We start from the raw sequence: 18,262 nt of genomic DNA, 5'->3' as shown, positions 1-18,262 counted from the left end.
TTCAACATAAGCATTTTATCCTGATCCCGCTAAAGTCCCCTTTTACCCACACACACAAACTGTATCATCACTTCATTTCGTGGATAAGGTCTGTGTAAAGCAGCAGATAATAACAAATCACTGTGTTTTTCTTTTTCTTTTTTTGTCTTCGTCCTTTTGCTTTTGTTGTAATTTTGCAGCTACTCGGCCAAATGTCTTCCCTCCGGGCTTTATCGCTCCCTGTATTTTTTCATTTTTATTTTAGGGTTTGTCTGAGGAGCCCCACCTTGCCCAGGCTTATCAACTGCACCACCTGGCCAGGGAAAGGCTCGGGGTGTGGAGAATGAACAAAGTGAGCAGCAGGGAGAGGAAATTTAAACAGAGACCCTGGAGAAGAAGCAACTCTTGAGGCATGTATAAGAAGAGTCTCTCTTTCTCTCTCGCTCTCTCTCTCTCGCTCTCTCTCTCTCTCTCTCTGTATATTTCATACTCAGAGTGCATGACTTTATTTGCTATTCATGGTCTTTAGTAGCAATTTGTGAACATTTGAAATAATTGTGAAATTATGGACTCGAAGAAAGCTATCGTGATTTTTAAAAATTCTTTATTTATTCAGAAATTCACAACTCTAATCAATAAAAAAAAAATTCATTACAGTAATAATTGTCTTGCCTCCTGCGTGTTCTTTGTCTGCATTTGTCTGAAAAGATTGTTTACTTTCTGAACTTCGCACGGGCGAAGGTTTGGCCTATTTGTGTGCGTGCAATTTTTTGAAATCTCTCCTCTTCCTGTTTCCTCTGACTTGTCATTGGCGTGAGCATGACCAATGGAACCACATCATTAGCCCTAATATTTCCACCGTGCTGGATATTCTGCTGGATATTCTGGCCGTTCGTATGATTTTTAACTTCAGCATTGCTCTAAAAGACTTTCCAGAAGAAGACAGCTTTGATAAAAACACTTTGGTAAAATTCTGTCCACAAGAATGTTTGGAACACAATGGAAATACAAGTTGAGCTCAGGCTCGGGGTGTCTGTGTGTGGTTGGGGGTGTACCGCATTATGTGAAATTAAAGCACACAGCAAATCCCACGACACCGAAATGAATCATTCTGGCCAGTTGGCAGAGAAAAGTCGGTTACAAAAATTTAAAGAAAAAAAAAAAATAACCGAAAAAATGAATCATGCGAGGCTGTCCCACTGGAGTCTGCCATGCCAAACTAACACCTAAAAACTGGGGATAAGTACTGGACCTTTATGAAGTCCGACCTTCCCTCCTCGCTCGATACACGGAAGTGCAGCACAGGTTTTGTCAGCCTGAAGTCGAGGACTTGAGACGTCTCTGCGCCTGCGCGAACGTGCAACGACGACCCCGTGCGGGAAGCAAGCGCTGAAAAGATTGGCAGCGGGGGAGGCTCGTGCGGTTTCACCGTGTGTGCAAACTGCCGCGCTGGTTGCGCGCTCAGCACAGTGACGACGCCGGCGTTTGCTGGACTCCGCACAGCCCACTGCCATGGCAACGCAAGTCGGGCTCGTCTCTTGTTGCTTCTTCGCTTTTCGCTGGTTCCCGTTTGTGGAATTTTGCACCTTTGATCAAGTGCAAAGCGACACGCTGGACATAAGAGAAGCCCCTTTTCAATAGGTTAGCTGTATTTACATGTTGCGCTCCATCCTGAGCCGACTGGTGCAAGTACATCACAGTGGACTAAATCCATTCCCGACTCAGGTACATGCAAACTATGGATTAAATACGCGATTGCCAAAGCAATTAGGGTGGCGTCACAGCGAGGGTAGAACATTGGCTGAGTCTGGAGCAGAACGCCCCACACGCTGGCTGATTGAAGCCCCCCCCCCTCCGCCTGCCACGTTTTCCATTTGATTGAATCTCCGCTGCTGTTGCATTGTGAGCGAAATGAACCTTCCACGTGCCGCACATGTTGAAAACCCCACGCAAAAATCATTCCTGAATGAGCTATGAAAGAGACGAGCGAACGTCCGCCAGAGCTTGAACTTAAAGCAACCACGAACGTGTTGCTTCCAAGATGCCGATGAGGATACACGTAAAAAACGCTCAATTCGCACTAATTATTCCAGTCAACGAAAGTCAGAGGGGAACTGAATTATTACGCAGCTTCTGCTGCTAATTGCATTCACGCCATTACCTTGACAAGCCGCTGATTTTGCATAGCAAAGAGGGAGGGACGACAATAATAATAATAGTAATCTTTTTTTTTTTTTCACTGGACCATGACTTGTATGACTTTTGGTGCAAATTGGGTTTTAAACATCTTAGTTGGATAAAACATTGCTGAACCACATTGTGCAAAAAAATGACAAATTGTTGCCTGATTGCAGAGTTTCTTTTCTCTCTTTTTTTTTTTTAAAGCAGCAAATGTAGATATAAAGACATTTTTCACTCACTGGGGAGCCCCTGAAATCCTGAAAAGTTAATACTTTACTTCTTGTCCATTAACCTTAATAAAACACCACATGTATTTACGTGATAATGATTTAAACCTAAGTAATTGACTCAGAAACCACCAGATCTTTACCATAATACGGATAAAACTCAGTGACTTCAATGTTATTTTGTGACAGCAGATTCACTGACCTGACAGCTGACAGTGGAGCTTTGGCTTGGACTCCCAGAGGAGCCAGTCAAGGAGTCGAGAAAAAAAAAGCTGTGCTTCACTTTTCTTGTGATGGACGAATGCTGTTCAATTCTGAATTAAAAATAAAATGTATGAATAAATAAAAAGCTTCCACTGCAGTATCCATGGGGCCACCGCCATCTTCTCCTCGCTCACCTTAGCGTCCAGCCAAAGTAAAAGTCTCAGCCAGGTTCATTTCTATACCAAACTGCCTTATAAAACTATACAGACGTGAGTTTTTTTGTCTTTTTTTTCCTCTCTCTGCAGCTCTGCGTGAATCCACGCTTGAAAGCTCGGCGCTTCCTCGCTGACAAAAACACGATGGCGAGATTTCTTCACAAAGACTCTTTAAGTATTGGCCTTTTTGTCAGTAAGACCCCTGACACATGCTCGATTCCAGCCCACTGACGATGACACGGCTGCGGATCAACAGGGAGCCATGGTGCAAATATTTAACGTTCAAGACGTCGCCTCAGAAACGCCCCCGCCCGCTGTCAGCGCTCCTCCTTCTCCTCCTCCTCCTCTCTGCATGTGTGATGTGGCATCAGGCTGCTTTGCTTCTATAAAAAGCAAAAGCTTTTATTTACACTGATACCACTGTCACGGTATTTTTTTTTTTCTCCCTTCTCTTTGTTTTCCCTCCACCGCAGATTTTTTTTTTTTTTACCAGACAGTGAGACTTCTAAACGCTTGACCTCTTTTGATGTCACTTCCACTTTTAGCCCCCAAACAGTCTTTTTTCACTACTTAACATTTAATACTCCCTTTTCCTCTTGCAAGTCCCTTTAGTGACGTTTGAAGCAACGGTGCAAAGGTCGCGCATTTCGCTAAAAGTTTGCACAAGAATGCTGTCAGGCGCTCGCAAAACGAAGGCTACAGTCGAGCGGATCCACCTGCCGCGGCAGCCCGCGAGCCTTGAGCGCACGTCCAATTCATCCCTAATCCTAGCAGGCCGTCGTATCGGAAATTACAGGTTTGATCTATTCAAATTCCCCCCGCGCACTCAATGGAGAAATCCATTTTTGCTGTAAGAGGCGTATATGGTTGACTTTGCAACGGCCGGCCCCTGCTTCACGGAGAGGCGGGATTAAAGAAGCGCTAACAGAATAAAGGGATTCTGGGATGCACACTGCCTTGGGCAGATTGCTTTGGTTGCAAAGGAAGGAGAATATCTGCCTTTATATATATGTTTGTGTGTGCGTTGACCATACAGAATTAGCTTCCTCGAAGACGGCCGCATCAGTGACTGCAGCTAAATCCGCCTCGCATAATCTGGAATAACATCACGCTGGAAGCCACAGCGGCGAGATTTAGCATTTGGCTTCCCCTATTCACCCGACTCACATTTCCCAGGATAATGATTGGCTGCTCCGCACCGCCGTGCCCCTCTCGCTGAAGGCCGCCCGGGCTGAGAGGCAGAGCCGATTATCTCGCGCCTCATCCAGAGGTAACACAGGGTGGACTTGTATTGTGGAGCCTCGACTGCGATATTAGAGCCTTTTCACGGGAGCCACAAAGACACGGGATTGTTAAGATTTTGCTGATTATATTGCCATTGTCACTGATATTAAGATATTGCAGAGGAGTGGAGTATATCTATGCAAGCAACCGGCAAAAAAAACAAAAAACACCAGCCAAGGAGAGAAAGTAGCGAAATGGAAGAGAAACTCGAAGCGCGCTGGGAGTTGTAGTTGTAGCGCAGCGAGTCACCTGACCTGCGGGGCCGACTTGTGTGTCAAAGCAGCGGACTAAACGTTTCTCCGGGGTTACACGCTCTTCCCTTTTTTTCACATTTCAACACCTAATTAATTATGTGAGGTAGCACTTAGAAGAGGGAAATGTGGGCATTTAATTTGCAACCCGGCAAATCACCCTGCCTTGATAAGGCAGTCTAGTCAAGCGTAATGGTGGTGACTGCAGGGCAATGGCACTTCCCCTTTGTTTTCTTTTTTTTCTTCCTCTCCTCATCTTTAAATAAATGTCCAGCCATTGTTTTTGATTTAGAATATGTCTACTTACTTATTTTTATTAAAGGCAATTTGATATTATATATTATTTGAGATTAAGTTTGATGGTGTACACTATGCAACATTTGACTGTAATTAGAAACTAGATGAATTCATCAATGTTGTTTTCTGTTTGTTTTTGTTTTTTTTTTAGCACACATTTAACTTACTGGACTGCTTAAACCTGAATTCTCACCCCTCTATCTACAAAGAAACACAGAAAAAAAGAGTTCACACCAATTTCATTGCTAAAATACGGCAGGACCTTTGAGGCGATTGTTCCGTTTAGTACAGACAAAAAAGTAGAAGTTACTGCAGACTTGAGAACACAGTCGGCTCCAGCAAGGATGGGACAGTACAAGTTTGTTTTTTTTTCATATTACAAATAAACAAGATCCGCCTTGTGCCTGTGACAGCTGTCAGTCTTCCAGATCATTGTAGTCTTAGAGAATTAGGTGGTCGGCAACTGGACTCGGCTTACAGCCAGTTTCTCCGTAATTAAGAGAGGAGGAAAGAATGGACTTAAAAGTTGTTTTCTCAACTCTTCACTGGCTTTGGCAACAGCTTCGCGAAACAGAAGAGCGCATCACGACTCACCGCGGGTGGTTTTTCAAGCCAAGTAGGAAACGTTCCACCAGCGACGAGTGCAGAAATCTGAGGAAAGTTTGACGTACCAATCACTTTTTAAAGAATGTTTAAAAATCCACTCTCACTCCAAATTTATGTCAGTGTCTCAACGTCGCAGCTGCAGTGATGAGGGACACGTGGCCAGACCGTCGACAGTGTTGCCAGAAGGGAAATATTAGCTTAGTGTACCAGTGACTTAAAACGACTGACTTTTGGGGAAAATTGTTGTACGCGTCTAATTTGCATTCTGATGTGGCTCAGGACCATCTGCACAACAATAACCCATTATCATTGACCGTGGATGTCTTAGCATATCACAGTTTTACCATTAAAAGGGTCACATTATGAAAAAACATTTATTTTCAGATTTTTATGGTGTTGTTCAGCTTCACTGGTCTGACAACTAAGACACCAATAGCTTTCAGCGACAACTTCAGCCTTTTCTAAACAGGCTGGCTTCTTCCATGATTTAGGTGAGTGCTCGCACTCTCAAATAAACCAACAAGGAAAAAGGTGTAAGAGGTATCCAGGTTTGCGCTCGCAATCCAGTGTAGCTCACTGGCAAGCTCGGGAGAGGGAGGGTACGGAGCCCCTCTCTTGCGCTCACCGTTTATCAGTTATGTCTTGCATCGCCATTGCCCCTTGATTGACTAAAAAGACTGACTTTCAAAGGAGACCAACAATTACTGGGAACAAATTAAACCTATCAACGTGCAAGTGTTTCAATCACAATTACCATAGCAGAGAAATTAGTTTCAGTTTCCTGTGGCAGAAGTACAAAAAAAATAAAACATTTCCAAGCTGGCCTGACTCACACACCTTTCCGGAGTCGCAGGCCGGAGCGTTGACGTATGTAATCCTGGGGTCAGACTGACGTGAACATGGTGCCCTGACGGTTTACCTACTAACTCTGCAGAGCAACTTAAACATCCGGCATGAAGCTTTGAAGTGAAATTTGATAAAAGGACAGAGAGTCATTATAGGAGTGAGATAACAAGCTTGCAGCCAGAGGGCCGCGCTTTCACATCCACGCCGGTGATATTTCATGTAGTTTGATCATCTTCCTGTTGACATCATGTCGGTGTGTGTGTGTGTGTGTCGGGGGTATGGGGCTGAAGGGGGCGGACCAGCAATTGTCATGGATACCGCATTGTCTTTTATCCTCATAATAAAAAGCAATAGCCATCCGCCGAGCGCGATTCATTTGGCAAGATTGAATGATTGGCACTCGGCGGGCTAATGCGGCTCTGAGTGAGCACACAGACGCGGCGAGGGAAGGTAATAATGTCGGGGGCCACGCAGCCGACTCTGCCCATGATGGAGTGACTCATTTCCCATTAGCGAGGCCTGATTCCACATGGCTTCCTTCTTGCATAACGGCCCCGGCCGGCCTCGCGTCTGCGCCGGCACGCCACTCCGACTGACACCTCTTAACCAAACACGGCCGACGGACTGGACCGAAGAGCCTCGCCGCTCATCAGCATTCACCGGGACGCGCACGCACAACACCCCACCCCCGAACTCCCCCCTCTCTGCTTTTCATGTAGAACAACAAAGACGCCATTTGTGCTCATAGAAAATGGCTGCTTCGGGAGTAATGGAATTGCACATCAGAGCAAATCGTGCCCCGTGAGCTCGGCGGAGGAAGGGGTCGCGAGCTGCTTCGCTTTACGCGACGTCACGTGACCTGTCGACAGTTGGGAGGGAAGTGCGAAGAAAGCGGGGGTGTCCCGCCCCGTCCGAGCGGAGAGGCCGCATGACGTCACCCGCTGCTTTTTCTACTTCCTGTCTGAGGTTCGTTCAGCATGAACTCCACCATGAGAGGTAACAGGAGCTGCACACAGCTGCACATCTTTACTATCTGCCACGGCGTGTCGGTGAAATGTCAAGAAAAACATCTCTTTTTTTTCTTCTTCTCAGGTTCATTTTAATCTACTGTAACACTGTTTTTTTAAGATAACTGGCAATCAGTCATAATGAAACCAAGGAAGAAATGAAATCAATAAATTTACAGTTTGAGGCATTTTCTTTCAAAGTCTCACCCACCATCATCATTTATTTTCAACTTTTCACTTCTGCAGGTCTAATGGTTTAAATTTATGATGCTGAGGCAGTGATTGGTTAAAACCCTAAAGACTAAAAACACCTCTGAACACCACAGATCACATGGCTGACAAAGTGAATAAATAGCTTTTATTTCCTGAAATATTTAGTTCACTAAATCGCATGAGTTTCTTTCTGGGCCAATTTCCAGCACATATTTAGTCCACATTGTTAAATGTCTCTATTGGAAAATCTAATTTCTGATTCTGATTCTTTTTCATAAATATCGATAACTATAACTAATAGATTGGTATCTTTTCATGAACTGAAACCTATATTAAAATGTCATCTTTTATAACATAAATCCATCTTGTTAAATATTGAAGCTTTGGTTGTTTGTGTCACAATTACAAACACAACAGTCTATACAATATGCAATCATACATTCTGTGTTATAATATGATCCACAGCTATTATTATTGCTGTGGTGTGACAAAATTTTTGCTTTATACCAAAGTTGATATCAAATCTTCATCAAATATAAACAATCAAAGTTAAAACCATGTGTGTGCGTATGTATATATATATATATATATATATATATATATATATATATATATATATACATATATATTTCTTTGAGAAGTACTACATATATATATATATATATATATATATGTATATATATATGTATATATATATATATATATATATGTAGTACTTCTCAAAGAAATATGCTTCCTGTCCATACTTTGCATATCCAAGCATGGGATTCAAAGTTGGACAGCTGGTAAGACCAGAGAAGCACAGAGCTTCTACAGCCCAGTGAAGAATAAAATTCACACAACCCAATAGCAGACACAATGAGGGATTCAGAAACCCATCTGGCTCTGGTGATTGGCCTACAGTGAGATGACAACTGTGCAGCGCTGGTATGGGGCCTGGTGTGAAATGCTTCCTACACAGGATGGATAAAAATGACTGCATGGTAAAATGTGGATCCTTCCCAGGATGAATTCAGAGCTCATACAGTAGTTACAGTAGGAAGGTGGTTCTCAAACTTTTTTTGACCTAAGGCAGCCAATATATAATTTTTTCCCATCCATGCTACCCCAAAATTACATTCTTGATTTTCACTCTCCACAGCTTATATTTGAACATATTACAATTTCATTTTTCGTCTTATCCCTTCTACTCCCTTTCCTTGTACGAAAACCATTCTAACTTTATTAAATGACAACACCCATTGATTGACACATTGGATAGATTTAAATCAATTATGATTAAGTAATTCCATATCTAAATATTTTCATCAAATGTAAAGGTGTTTCCGGTGGCGCAGTGGTCAGCACTACCGCCTCACAGCAAGATGGTCGTGGGTTTGATTCCGGGCCCGGGCCTGGGACCTTTCTGTGTGGAGTTTGCATGTTCTTCCTGTGTCTGCGTGGTCACCCTGCCTTCGCCCTAAGACTGCTGGGAGAGGCTCCAGCAGACCCCCGAGACCCTGAGCTCGGGGAGAAGCGGGTATGGAAGATGAATGAATGAATGTAAAGGTGTTTCATCATTGAAATGTAAAGATATTTTAGGTGCAAACTCTGTTACATCCAAGAGACAACATAACCACCCCACAAATAACCTTGTTCTTCTTGGATTTTCACTTTCTGAATGATCACATTTTGTAATTCACAAAAGAAAATTCCAATCAGGGTTTAAGTATTTTGCTGACACGACATCCAATTTGAGGACACTATGGACATAATGAGGGAGTGCTCAGTGCCACTAACCTGGAACCCAACAGAACCTTTTTCCTAAATCTTTTGGACTGATGGGTGTGATTGTTCACTTCTAGTGAATGTATTATGCTTGCTGGCTTGAGTAGCATGTACAGTACTGCCTTGCACATAAGGCACAAAACGGTGATGTTTGTGTTGCGTCTGCAGCGTCTCAGAGCACATTTAGTGCTCGGTGCAGCGAATAATATTGAGGATGTGCAGGCTGTCGGGCTGCGCACGCAGAGCGGAGACATCTAGCAGTGATATCACATGCAGCCACTTTGTGGCCCTCTTGTGTCTCCCACCTCGTCAGCCGTAACCAGTGCGTCGGTGATTAGTTTGATTACGAAATCCATGGAAGATGAAGGTCAGCTGAAAATTCCCTCCACTGCGGCTGAGCAGGATGGATGAGCTGGATTTAAGAGCAGAGATCTGAGCCATTCGGATGGCGCGCGCGTTTAACGCGCAAAAGCAGTTACACAACCGCGCCGCTCAACCGACCGGCCATCCCGAGAGTTAAAGTTCCCCTCTGTGGTGCTGCCGGAGCTTTTATCAGGACTTTCCATCCACTGCCATGTATCGCCGCAGGAGCGACTGCGGCTGACCAACATTGTGCCTGCTGTCTCCGTGGACCTGCCCCGTTTCTACCTCTGAAAATAGAACAATAAGGAGGCCTCCTCAAGGTCCCGTATCACATCCTGCTAAACCTCGACGATGTACGCCAGGAGGCGTCGGGAGAGGGGGTGGGGGGGGCGCTGTGTTCGGAGCCCAGCCGAGGTTCAAGTGATGGACAAAGCTGAGCAGGTGCAGCGATGTGTAAATCACGTCACAGTGTTCTCCCCGGTGGCTACAGAGACCAAACTCATTTCACGACGACAATGATTGCTAAAATATTCATGACAAACAAGAAAATGGGGCTAGAACCTCTCCCCCGCCACTCGCATCCCCCGCCCCGGACCGCTACATCTTGCTTTGTGCGGGTTGATTAAGTCAATAAATGACTTATCCAATCACGCAGCCAGCGTGCTGCCTATAGGTTTGTTCTTTTTACACGTGCTCAGACAAATGAGAGGTTTTGTACGACAAAAGGTGGCAATTGTGATGAAATGTGGTGGAGACAATTTGTATTGAGGCAGATAACGCATTGGGGGGTGGGTGTGTGTGTGTGATAAATTGCCGTAGTAAAACACAAACAAAAGGTTGGAGGAGCTGGAGGGTGAGGAGGAGGAGGGATGAAGGGATGGAGGGATGAGCCGAGGCAGGGGTTGGGGGGGGGGCACTTACAGCTCGTTGAGTTGGAGATGCTGAAAAAGCTGCCACGACAGGGTGGTGAGCGGATTCTTTGACAAGTTTCTGTGGGAGAAAGACAAACAAGGAGAAAGTTAGAGAGGAGCATTGGAAGTCTCTTCCTGGACATCTGCTCTTTTTTTTGTTTTGTTAAATCCCATTTTCTCAGTGATTCATTTTGGACATCATTTAAATCCAAAAGTAACCCAATTACAAAATCCATCACTTTGACATTTTGTGACGTTTTATCCACTTTTGAGGTAAAATACATTTTGGGTTTTATTGCCGTCGCCGGCTCTGACATCAGCGTCCATGCAGGCTCCCCCGGGTGAAGAAACAAAGGCTAATTCAGAATGAGCAGCTAAATGAAAGCCAAGATAAAGTTAAATAAAATTAGCGGATGGAAAACTAGATGCAGGCCTGTGCTGATGTCTAAAAAAGGCAAAGTACTATTGACAAAGAAGAGGAAACAGACCCGGCTGCTCGGAGCTTCAGGGCTCGGCCAACTCAATAAAAGAAAGTTGACCGCTTTCAAGTCCAATAATTCGATTGACTTAAGGAACCCCCTCTGGCTCAGGAAGCCACGAAATTCAATAACAAATAAGTGATTTGACCAGAACCTTGAATCGGTTTGAATAATAGGCTTAGGCTCTAAAGGAAAATTACCAGGCTAGTTTTTCATCACTCTCTCAAATGTTTTTTTTTGCCACTCCATGCAGCATCGATGCACAGTCGAACAAAAGAGCCAACACTCGGTTGATAGTTTCTTTAACGTGCATGGGTTTTACTCAGCACACGGTGGATTTTTATGGGGTACCTGACATATGAATTCATTGTGTTCCCAGTGGCTTGCTACTTGCTGAAGCTTAATCAAGGATAGAGAAGATGTTAAAAAAAAAAAGAACAGTAAAATATTAAGTAGATTGTCAAAAGACAAAAATATTAGTGCTCAAAAGCAATTACAGCAATAGATATTTTAAAAGATCCGATTTTCACTTAGTTTTAATGCATTATTCAATTGACAACAAGAATCTGAGGAAAAACTGCTAATGAGCTTCATGTTTCTTGTCTGGAACGAAATCCCATAGAGCACTTCCATTTAACAAGAATGCAAAGAATAATAAGTAGCCCCTGTTTGCAACTGTTGGTCAACTATCTTCTCTGACAGACTTTTTAAGCGATATTCCACAGTCGGAAATTTCATCTTTGCAAATGCGTGCAAACACGATGCAACGAGTTCAACAAGAAGTGTCAAGATGATCATTTTAGATAATCGTCGTGACAAATTTAAAATAATGAAAAACATCATTAAAAAAAAGGTGCTACTGCTGCTTAATGTTTTACAAAAAACTAAACCCTGCCTTGTTTTACCAACTTCATTTAACTGCCAATAAAACGGTATTAATTTTTTGCCATAACAAAAATGTTTTCATCAGACATATTTTATTTCAAAGACAGCTGCTGCTAATGTGTACCTCCTTCCTGGAGGAGACTCATCACTTCCATTCACACTCACATGCAGTTTCATATAGTATAGGTTAATTTGTATGTGAGACCCATTAGAGCCTCCTTTACCAGAAGCGTCGCCATGGCAACAAGGAGCCAAGGATGTTGCAGGTCTCTGATATTTCCTGCAATGTTTCACGTGCACTTCCAAACACGCACATCTCTAGCATTAAGCACCTCAAGTGAGCGTCCGACCTCAAGACTAGTCAAGTCTTGATCCTCAAAAAAGCTCTTTTTAGGGGTCTAAAATTGTGACGACCAGCAAAAATGTCCTCACTCCCATGACGCAGAACTCAAATCGATTCCAATTGATTTTCACAAAGAATGATGAAGAATGAAGTACACACACACATACACAGGTAAAATAAAATGAAAAATGCGCTGTGTTCAGATTTTTCTCACAAAGCAGGTAAATATTGCCTTTTTGAAATGTGCACTTTTGCAGAGCGCCGCTGCTTGGAAAAAAAGAAGGGGGGGGGGGGAGAGAGAGAGTTGGTTTCTGAGGATATTGAAAAGATGCTGCATGAAATCTCGCCTCCCCAGTAAACGCCTGTGATCCCTCTGAGACTGTATTACACACTATGAGAATACATTTCAGAAGGAGAGCGGGGATGGTGTGGGAACAAACAGCAGCTCGCTCATCGACGCCAGGCGGGGCCGCTAAGCACAATTCTCACACACCCTGAAATAGACGCACATCGTCACAGTGACACACGTCAACCCCAAAATAGATTCACATCAAACTGAACGCACAAGCTCTGCAGCAGGGATCGGCTGCGATTAGGAGACGCAGTTTGAATGTATCAAATCTTTTAGCTTAAATGTAGGGCGGGGGCCAAGGTGACCGAGCTTTTAAGGATGTAAAAATGCCCTGTGGGATACAATCCAAATCTCATGTCAACTCTTAGAGAAACCCTGGAATTTCTGAGGCAAGTAGTCATTGATAAATTAGCTCCTTTAGCCTTTAGGCTACATTTTGACCTAGCATCACTGCTTTTGCTTGTTTCAAGGAAACAGTGCTAGATTGTCGTTGTTGTGACGTCTTGCTAATAGCTATGCTATTTTATTTATTTTTTTTACAGAGCTAACCCTCAGTGAGAGAAATGACACCCCCCGCCACGGCTGGAAGGGAAGCTGCTATTAGCAGGTGGCTAGCCAGGCTATTCAGGGTAAACATTTTGTCACCTGTACAGGCTAGTGTCTGTTCGCTCTAAACAAACATGACAAAACATGTTAATTAATGGGCTTAAGGGAGGCCCAGTCAGCTTCTGTTTACACTGAGTGGAGGAGAGGCGAGGAGGAGGAGAGCGGAGTAGAGAAGAAACCAAAGGCAGGGGAAGAGAGGAAATGAGAAGAGGCGAGGAAAGAAGAAGAAAGATGAGAAGGGAAGGCAAAGGAAGTTTAAGGCTTTTGGCGATGAAAACTACTTTGATAAGCATTTTGCTGAATAGCAGCAATGTCTGTGAAACTCAGAAATATGTGTCTGCTCTCCCTTACATTGCTTTTTATACCAAATGATGGACAAACCAGAAAAAGTAGGGGGAAAAAAAGCCTCCAAACCTGTGAAGCCGTATTTAATGAGAAAAGAAACCCAAAACAAAACAAATACTGACAGGATCGAGGGTTGAGTGAAGTAAGGGAATGTGAAGAGATGAGATCAGAAGGGAGGAGGAGGAAGAAAGACAGAGAGAGAGAGAGAGAGAGAGAGAGAGAGAGAGAGAGAGAGAGAGAGAGAGAGGAGATGAGTCAAAAGGAGCGAAAGAGGCAGAACAATAGAAGACAGGGGCCGAGATGAGAGGGGAGGGAGGGAAAGACCTCGTCCACGTTACGAGCAGGAAGTGTCCTCTTTTCAAAGGTCACCGTCGGCATCTCAACGAGAAATGTCAGCTCAAATTGGATTGAGGAGGGTAAACAAATTAATAAATATATAAACAAATCAGTGAATAAGCCATCAAAGTCGACGGAATGCCAAAAGACAGGAGGTGGAGGAGGCCAATCACTGTGGCGGCGGTGGGGGCAAATGATTATTACATTTCCAAAAAAAATTAAATATATATATATATATATATATAAATAATAAAAATTAGCGAAGGAGAAAATGAATCTATTTATAAGCTCAGCCCCTCTGTTTTTCAGCCCTGGAGAAGCAGAGGCGTGTGTGCGTGTGTGTGTGTGTGTCTGTCAGCGTACGCACGCAGACTACCACGAAAGCATGGGCATCCACAGCAGCAGCAGCAGCTTCCCAGCCACTGAGTCACAAACCCTCCCCTGTCCCTCAGACAATGCTCATTTCAATAGGAAATTATAATTATACGATTCGCATCAAAATTTCATAAGGCTGGGGTGAAAAAAAAAAAAAGGTTGGAGAGGGGGGAAAAAAATAGAAAAGAAACGCACCTCGGAGCGGCTGATGCATCTAGGTGTTAATATTTATCACGCTCCCCTGCCAGAGGGCGACGGAGTGAATGCTAAAGAGAACCTGGATGTTTGCTCCTCTGCAGAGGAGGTGCAACTCCTCCTCTCCCCTTCTTTAATAATTCTGTTTGGCACAGATGCCACTGGGAGGGATCGGCTACTCAAGGGGGTTGGCTAATTAGTGCAGTATCACTGGTAGCGACTGTGCGTGCAAGTGTGTGTGTGTGTGTGTGTGTGTGTGTGTGTGTGTCTGAGGTGACTTCCGGCTGCCGCGCCGAGTTAAAAGTTGCTGGCAGACGCACGACGAGCCACGGTTTTTTTCTCAATCTCTAAAATGTCTTCTCTGGTTGGCCAACGCTGATCAATGCAGAAGCGTCTAAAGAGGAAAATAAGTGTTTTTGGGTTTTTTTTTTGTCCCTTAAATAAAAAAGTCTTTTAAAATATCATGGCTGTCAATCACGCTGGAAAATTGTTTTTCCCGTCGCCGCCAAAAAGCTGACATTTCGCAGAGAGGAAGTCTGGGCTTGTCTCTTTTAGACACATCATGCCTTTCATGTAATAATAATAACAATGATAATAATAATAATGATAATAATAATACGGATAACAATGATAATGCAGCGCTTGGGAAGACGCATCGAATGGAAAGCAGATTTACAAGGAACATTCATACAATTTCTGAGCCATGCAACAGGAGCTGCTCTCCATCCGAGGTGCAAACACTGAAACTTTTGTGTTTCCAACTTTAGGCATAAGGTTGGAGGCCAAACTGAAATATGAAAAATAGCAAAATAACTGAAATTTAACTGGCAAAATGTGTTGACCGAGTTGACTGAGTTCAGGAAATCAATATGTTGATATCAATATGCATGAAAAAACTCAACAACCACCTTTCGTTTTTTTTTTGTATCTAATTCCATGATCTACCCATAAATGAAGCATTTTCTCAGTTACAGTGAATAAATTCTACCACAATCTCCTGAATTTGGAAGTTGCAGAGTGTCGGACGTGACCCTGAAGGCGAACTTTTTCAGACTCATCGCGCACAAAAGAAAAAAAATTCAAACAAAAACAAAAACAAAAAAATCCAACTCTGGATGCAGCCCGCAGCCAGAAGGTCACCACCAAACCCACAAGTGTCGCCCGGTAATAAGATGAGTCTTTGCGTCAGCCGGCATGTGTCCGCTTGACACTGCTCCCAACTCATTTCACGCTTCTCACCCCAGCCGGCGTCACTCTGCATCTCAAGGTCCAGTGCCTCATCCCTTCTCCTGCCGCTGATGCACCCTTCCTCAACACACACACACACACACACACACACACACACACACACACACACACACACACACACACACACACACAGGAGGAAGCTAGCAATACCTCACAGTGCTGTTAGAAGCCGCAGTGCTGTTTTTTTCTTTTTTTTTTATAGCCCATCAGTGTTATTATCAGGGGGCTCCCACCTCTGTCCTCTGTGTCGCTCCACATCTATTTAAATTTTATGCTAATCACCGGGAGCTTTTTTTTTTTTTTTTCTTTCTCCCCCATCAGTTGTTGCTGTGACGACGGGATTGTTCCCGACTGTCGGCGCAAGCACAGCTTCTGGACAACCTTAAAAATACACCTGGGCAGCTCTTTCTTTTAACACACACGTGAAGCGCTCCGTGCCACCGGGGCCACGCGGTCCATTTGCCGGGCCGCGCTTTGCTCTGTGTCTTCCAGCACTTCCAACAACCCCCCCTTCCCAATCACCACCGCCACCCTCCCAAACACCTGAGGCGCAGGCTTTCAGAGCTCGGCAATATCGCAAAGGTCTAATGTTATCGTGTCGGCGCACACTCGGCAATTCCTTTTCCTGCTCCGCAAGACTTTCCGGCTAAATATAAATGCTGCAAAAAAAAACAGGACGCTCGTTGTTTATTGCTTGTAATCAACGAGGAGGCAAACTGCCAGTATACACTTTTATTATTGGATTTATGGGCTGTATGTTAAGCTTTTACCAATATAAAAATCATATATCGAGCCAAATTTTTACACACCGAACCTTTAAATTCCCCCCCGGCCCCTTCTTCTTCTTTTTCTTCTTCTTCTTCTTCTTCTTCTTCTTCTTCTTCTTCTTCTTCTTCTTCTTCTTCTTCTTCTTCTTCTTCGACGGTCTGACGTTGGCTCTGAACTCCAGCAATGCAATGCTAATGCAGTAAAGCAGTACTTCTGCACGCCCTGAGTTGCTGCCGCGTGATTGGCTGATAAGCCGTGTGCGTTAACGAGCCGTTGAATGTCTAATAAAGTGTCCGGTGAGAGGGCGTGCAAGCGTCTTTGCAGATTCCCCTCCGTGTGAACAGAAACGCACCCCGCCGGATGAGCGGCATGAAGGGGGGGCGGGGCCAACTGCCAACCGCAGTGCCGCATGGCCTCTCGGCGATTGTCTCACTTTTGTTTACAGCAATTACCCAAATGTCCTCGAATCAATGAGACAATGATTGATTGCTGCCGAAATGTGGCGCATAATTAAAGATAGGATCCTTTGGTGGCAAATGGCGAAATAAAGATTTCTCCCAGTATTGCACACGCGTGCATTTCTAACTGAACGGCCCCACAGCGAGCTGCTGGTGTTCTTTGTCTATCTGCGCCAGACCAACTGCTAAAGCAGTGAGGGGCTTTTATCACTGCACGGCAGGTTTCATGAACGGTTGCAGTCATGTCGAGCACTGGTGAATATAGTGGCTGGTTAACTTTGCAGGGTGAGTGTCGTCTTGGTCGAGCTCCTCCAAACTTCTGTTTCCTTTCGCAAAGAAATTGAATGGATCTCTGTCAACCAAGCTTCCCAGTGTGCTTACGCCTCATTCGGTAACTCTGTGTGACCTCATGTATATGTTAAAAAGGCAATATAGCAGAAAAAAAAAAGATTTAGCAGTTTCTCAAATTAAAAGCAGTTGATTTTATGGCTACTTTCCTATTGCTGAGTTTTTTTTTTTCGTTTTTTGCTCATTGGAATGATTTAACCTGCTTTTGTGCTCTTCAGATTTAACGCATCAAAATATTTTGAGATGCATATTTAATGTCTTTACTTATTGACCCGCTGAGATTAAAGGGTTTAGTCTCAACAAGTTTTTTTTTTTTTTTTTTTTTAAATAAGGTATTCTGACAAGTGCTGGAAAGACTCAAAATGCGAAAGCCAAAACACAAGAGAATGATTTCAGCATTGATCCGTCGGTAACAGACAGTCGTGGGAATACAGGTAAGGGTGCAAAATTGTTAGACTTGCTGGAAAGAACAGTGAACTGAGCCCACCCAGGATAAACAATGAATATTAATATAAATTATAATTAAGAATTTGTGAAACCCACGACACAAAGGTGCAAAGAGCAATGTGGCACAAGAGGGAGGGGAGCACAGCACAGCTTGAATACATATGAAGGCAGGAAGCAACATCTGAAACAACACAGGGCACAGCCAGACTTTCAAAATAAAACGGGAAACAACCGACAGGACAGACTGCGTAGTAGAACAGTGAAAAGCACAATCGTAGTCACAACAATTGTGAAACAAAGTGGGAGTTACCCACGAGTAGCAGTGTTGCAGAGTAATCTATTACTAAGTAATCCGCTACTGTAATTAAACTACTTTTTTTTAGTAACGGTTTAATGTGAAGGGATTACTGTGGCAAAACTGGTAATTATATCATGATTACTTTATCAAATAACGATTCCATTACTTTTCTGAAATATTCTGCAAGCTAAAAATGTCTTATTATCCACAAAATGTCTGAAAACAACCGAAAACAATGTTGCAGATTGATGATGCAGCCGTGCATGCAACATCATTGTTATAGATATGCGACGACGCACCAAAACAAGCATGGCGGTGGCAAAAGACAAAAACAGCGATTGCCTTTGTAGCTCGAAATACAAGCAGTATTTTGAGATCATCTCGTCAAAATCAAAGAATATTGTGGTTCATTGTACGTCGTGTGAAGG

At 43.7% G+C, this 18,262-nt stretch overlaps 1 protein-coding gene across 1 annotated transcript in view; it reads right to left on the bottom strand.

Annotated features, from left to right (window-relative positions):
- ntrk3b (neurotrophic tyrosine kinase, receptor, type 3b) overlaps positions 1-18,262 on the bottom strand; it is a 201,539-nt gene that overhangs the window by 107,904 nt on the left and 75,373 nt on the right. The window contains exon 4 of the mRNA XM_076030768.1: positions 10,362-10,430. Within this exon, the coding sequence (XP_075886883.1) occupies positions 10,362-10,430 (69 nt within the window). The remainder of the gene's footprint in view (positions 1-10,361; positions 10,431-18,262) is intronic.

Source organism: Nelusetta ayraudi, unplaced genomic scaffold (genome assembly GCF_046127955.1).
Source record: "Nelusetta ayraudi isolate G7.1 ecotype Tasmania unplaced genomic scaffold, CSIRO-AGI_Nayr_v1 ptg000002l, whole genome shotgun sequence".
In the NCBI taxonomy this organism is placed as follows: domain Eukaryota; kingdom Metazoa; phylum Chordata; class Actinopteri; order Tetraodontiformes; family Monacanthidae; genus Nelusetta; species Nelusetta ayraudi.
The sequence above is the reverse complement of the archived record's forward strand: the minus strand, read 5'-3'. Positions and strand labels throughout refer to the sequence as shown.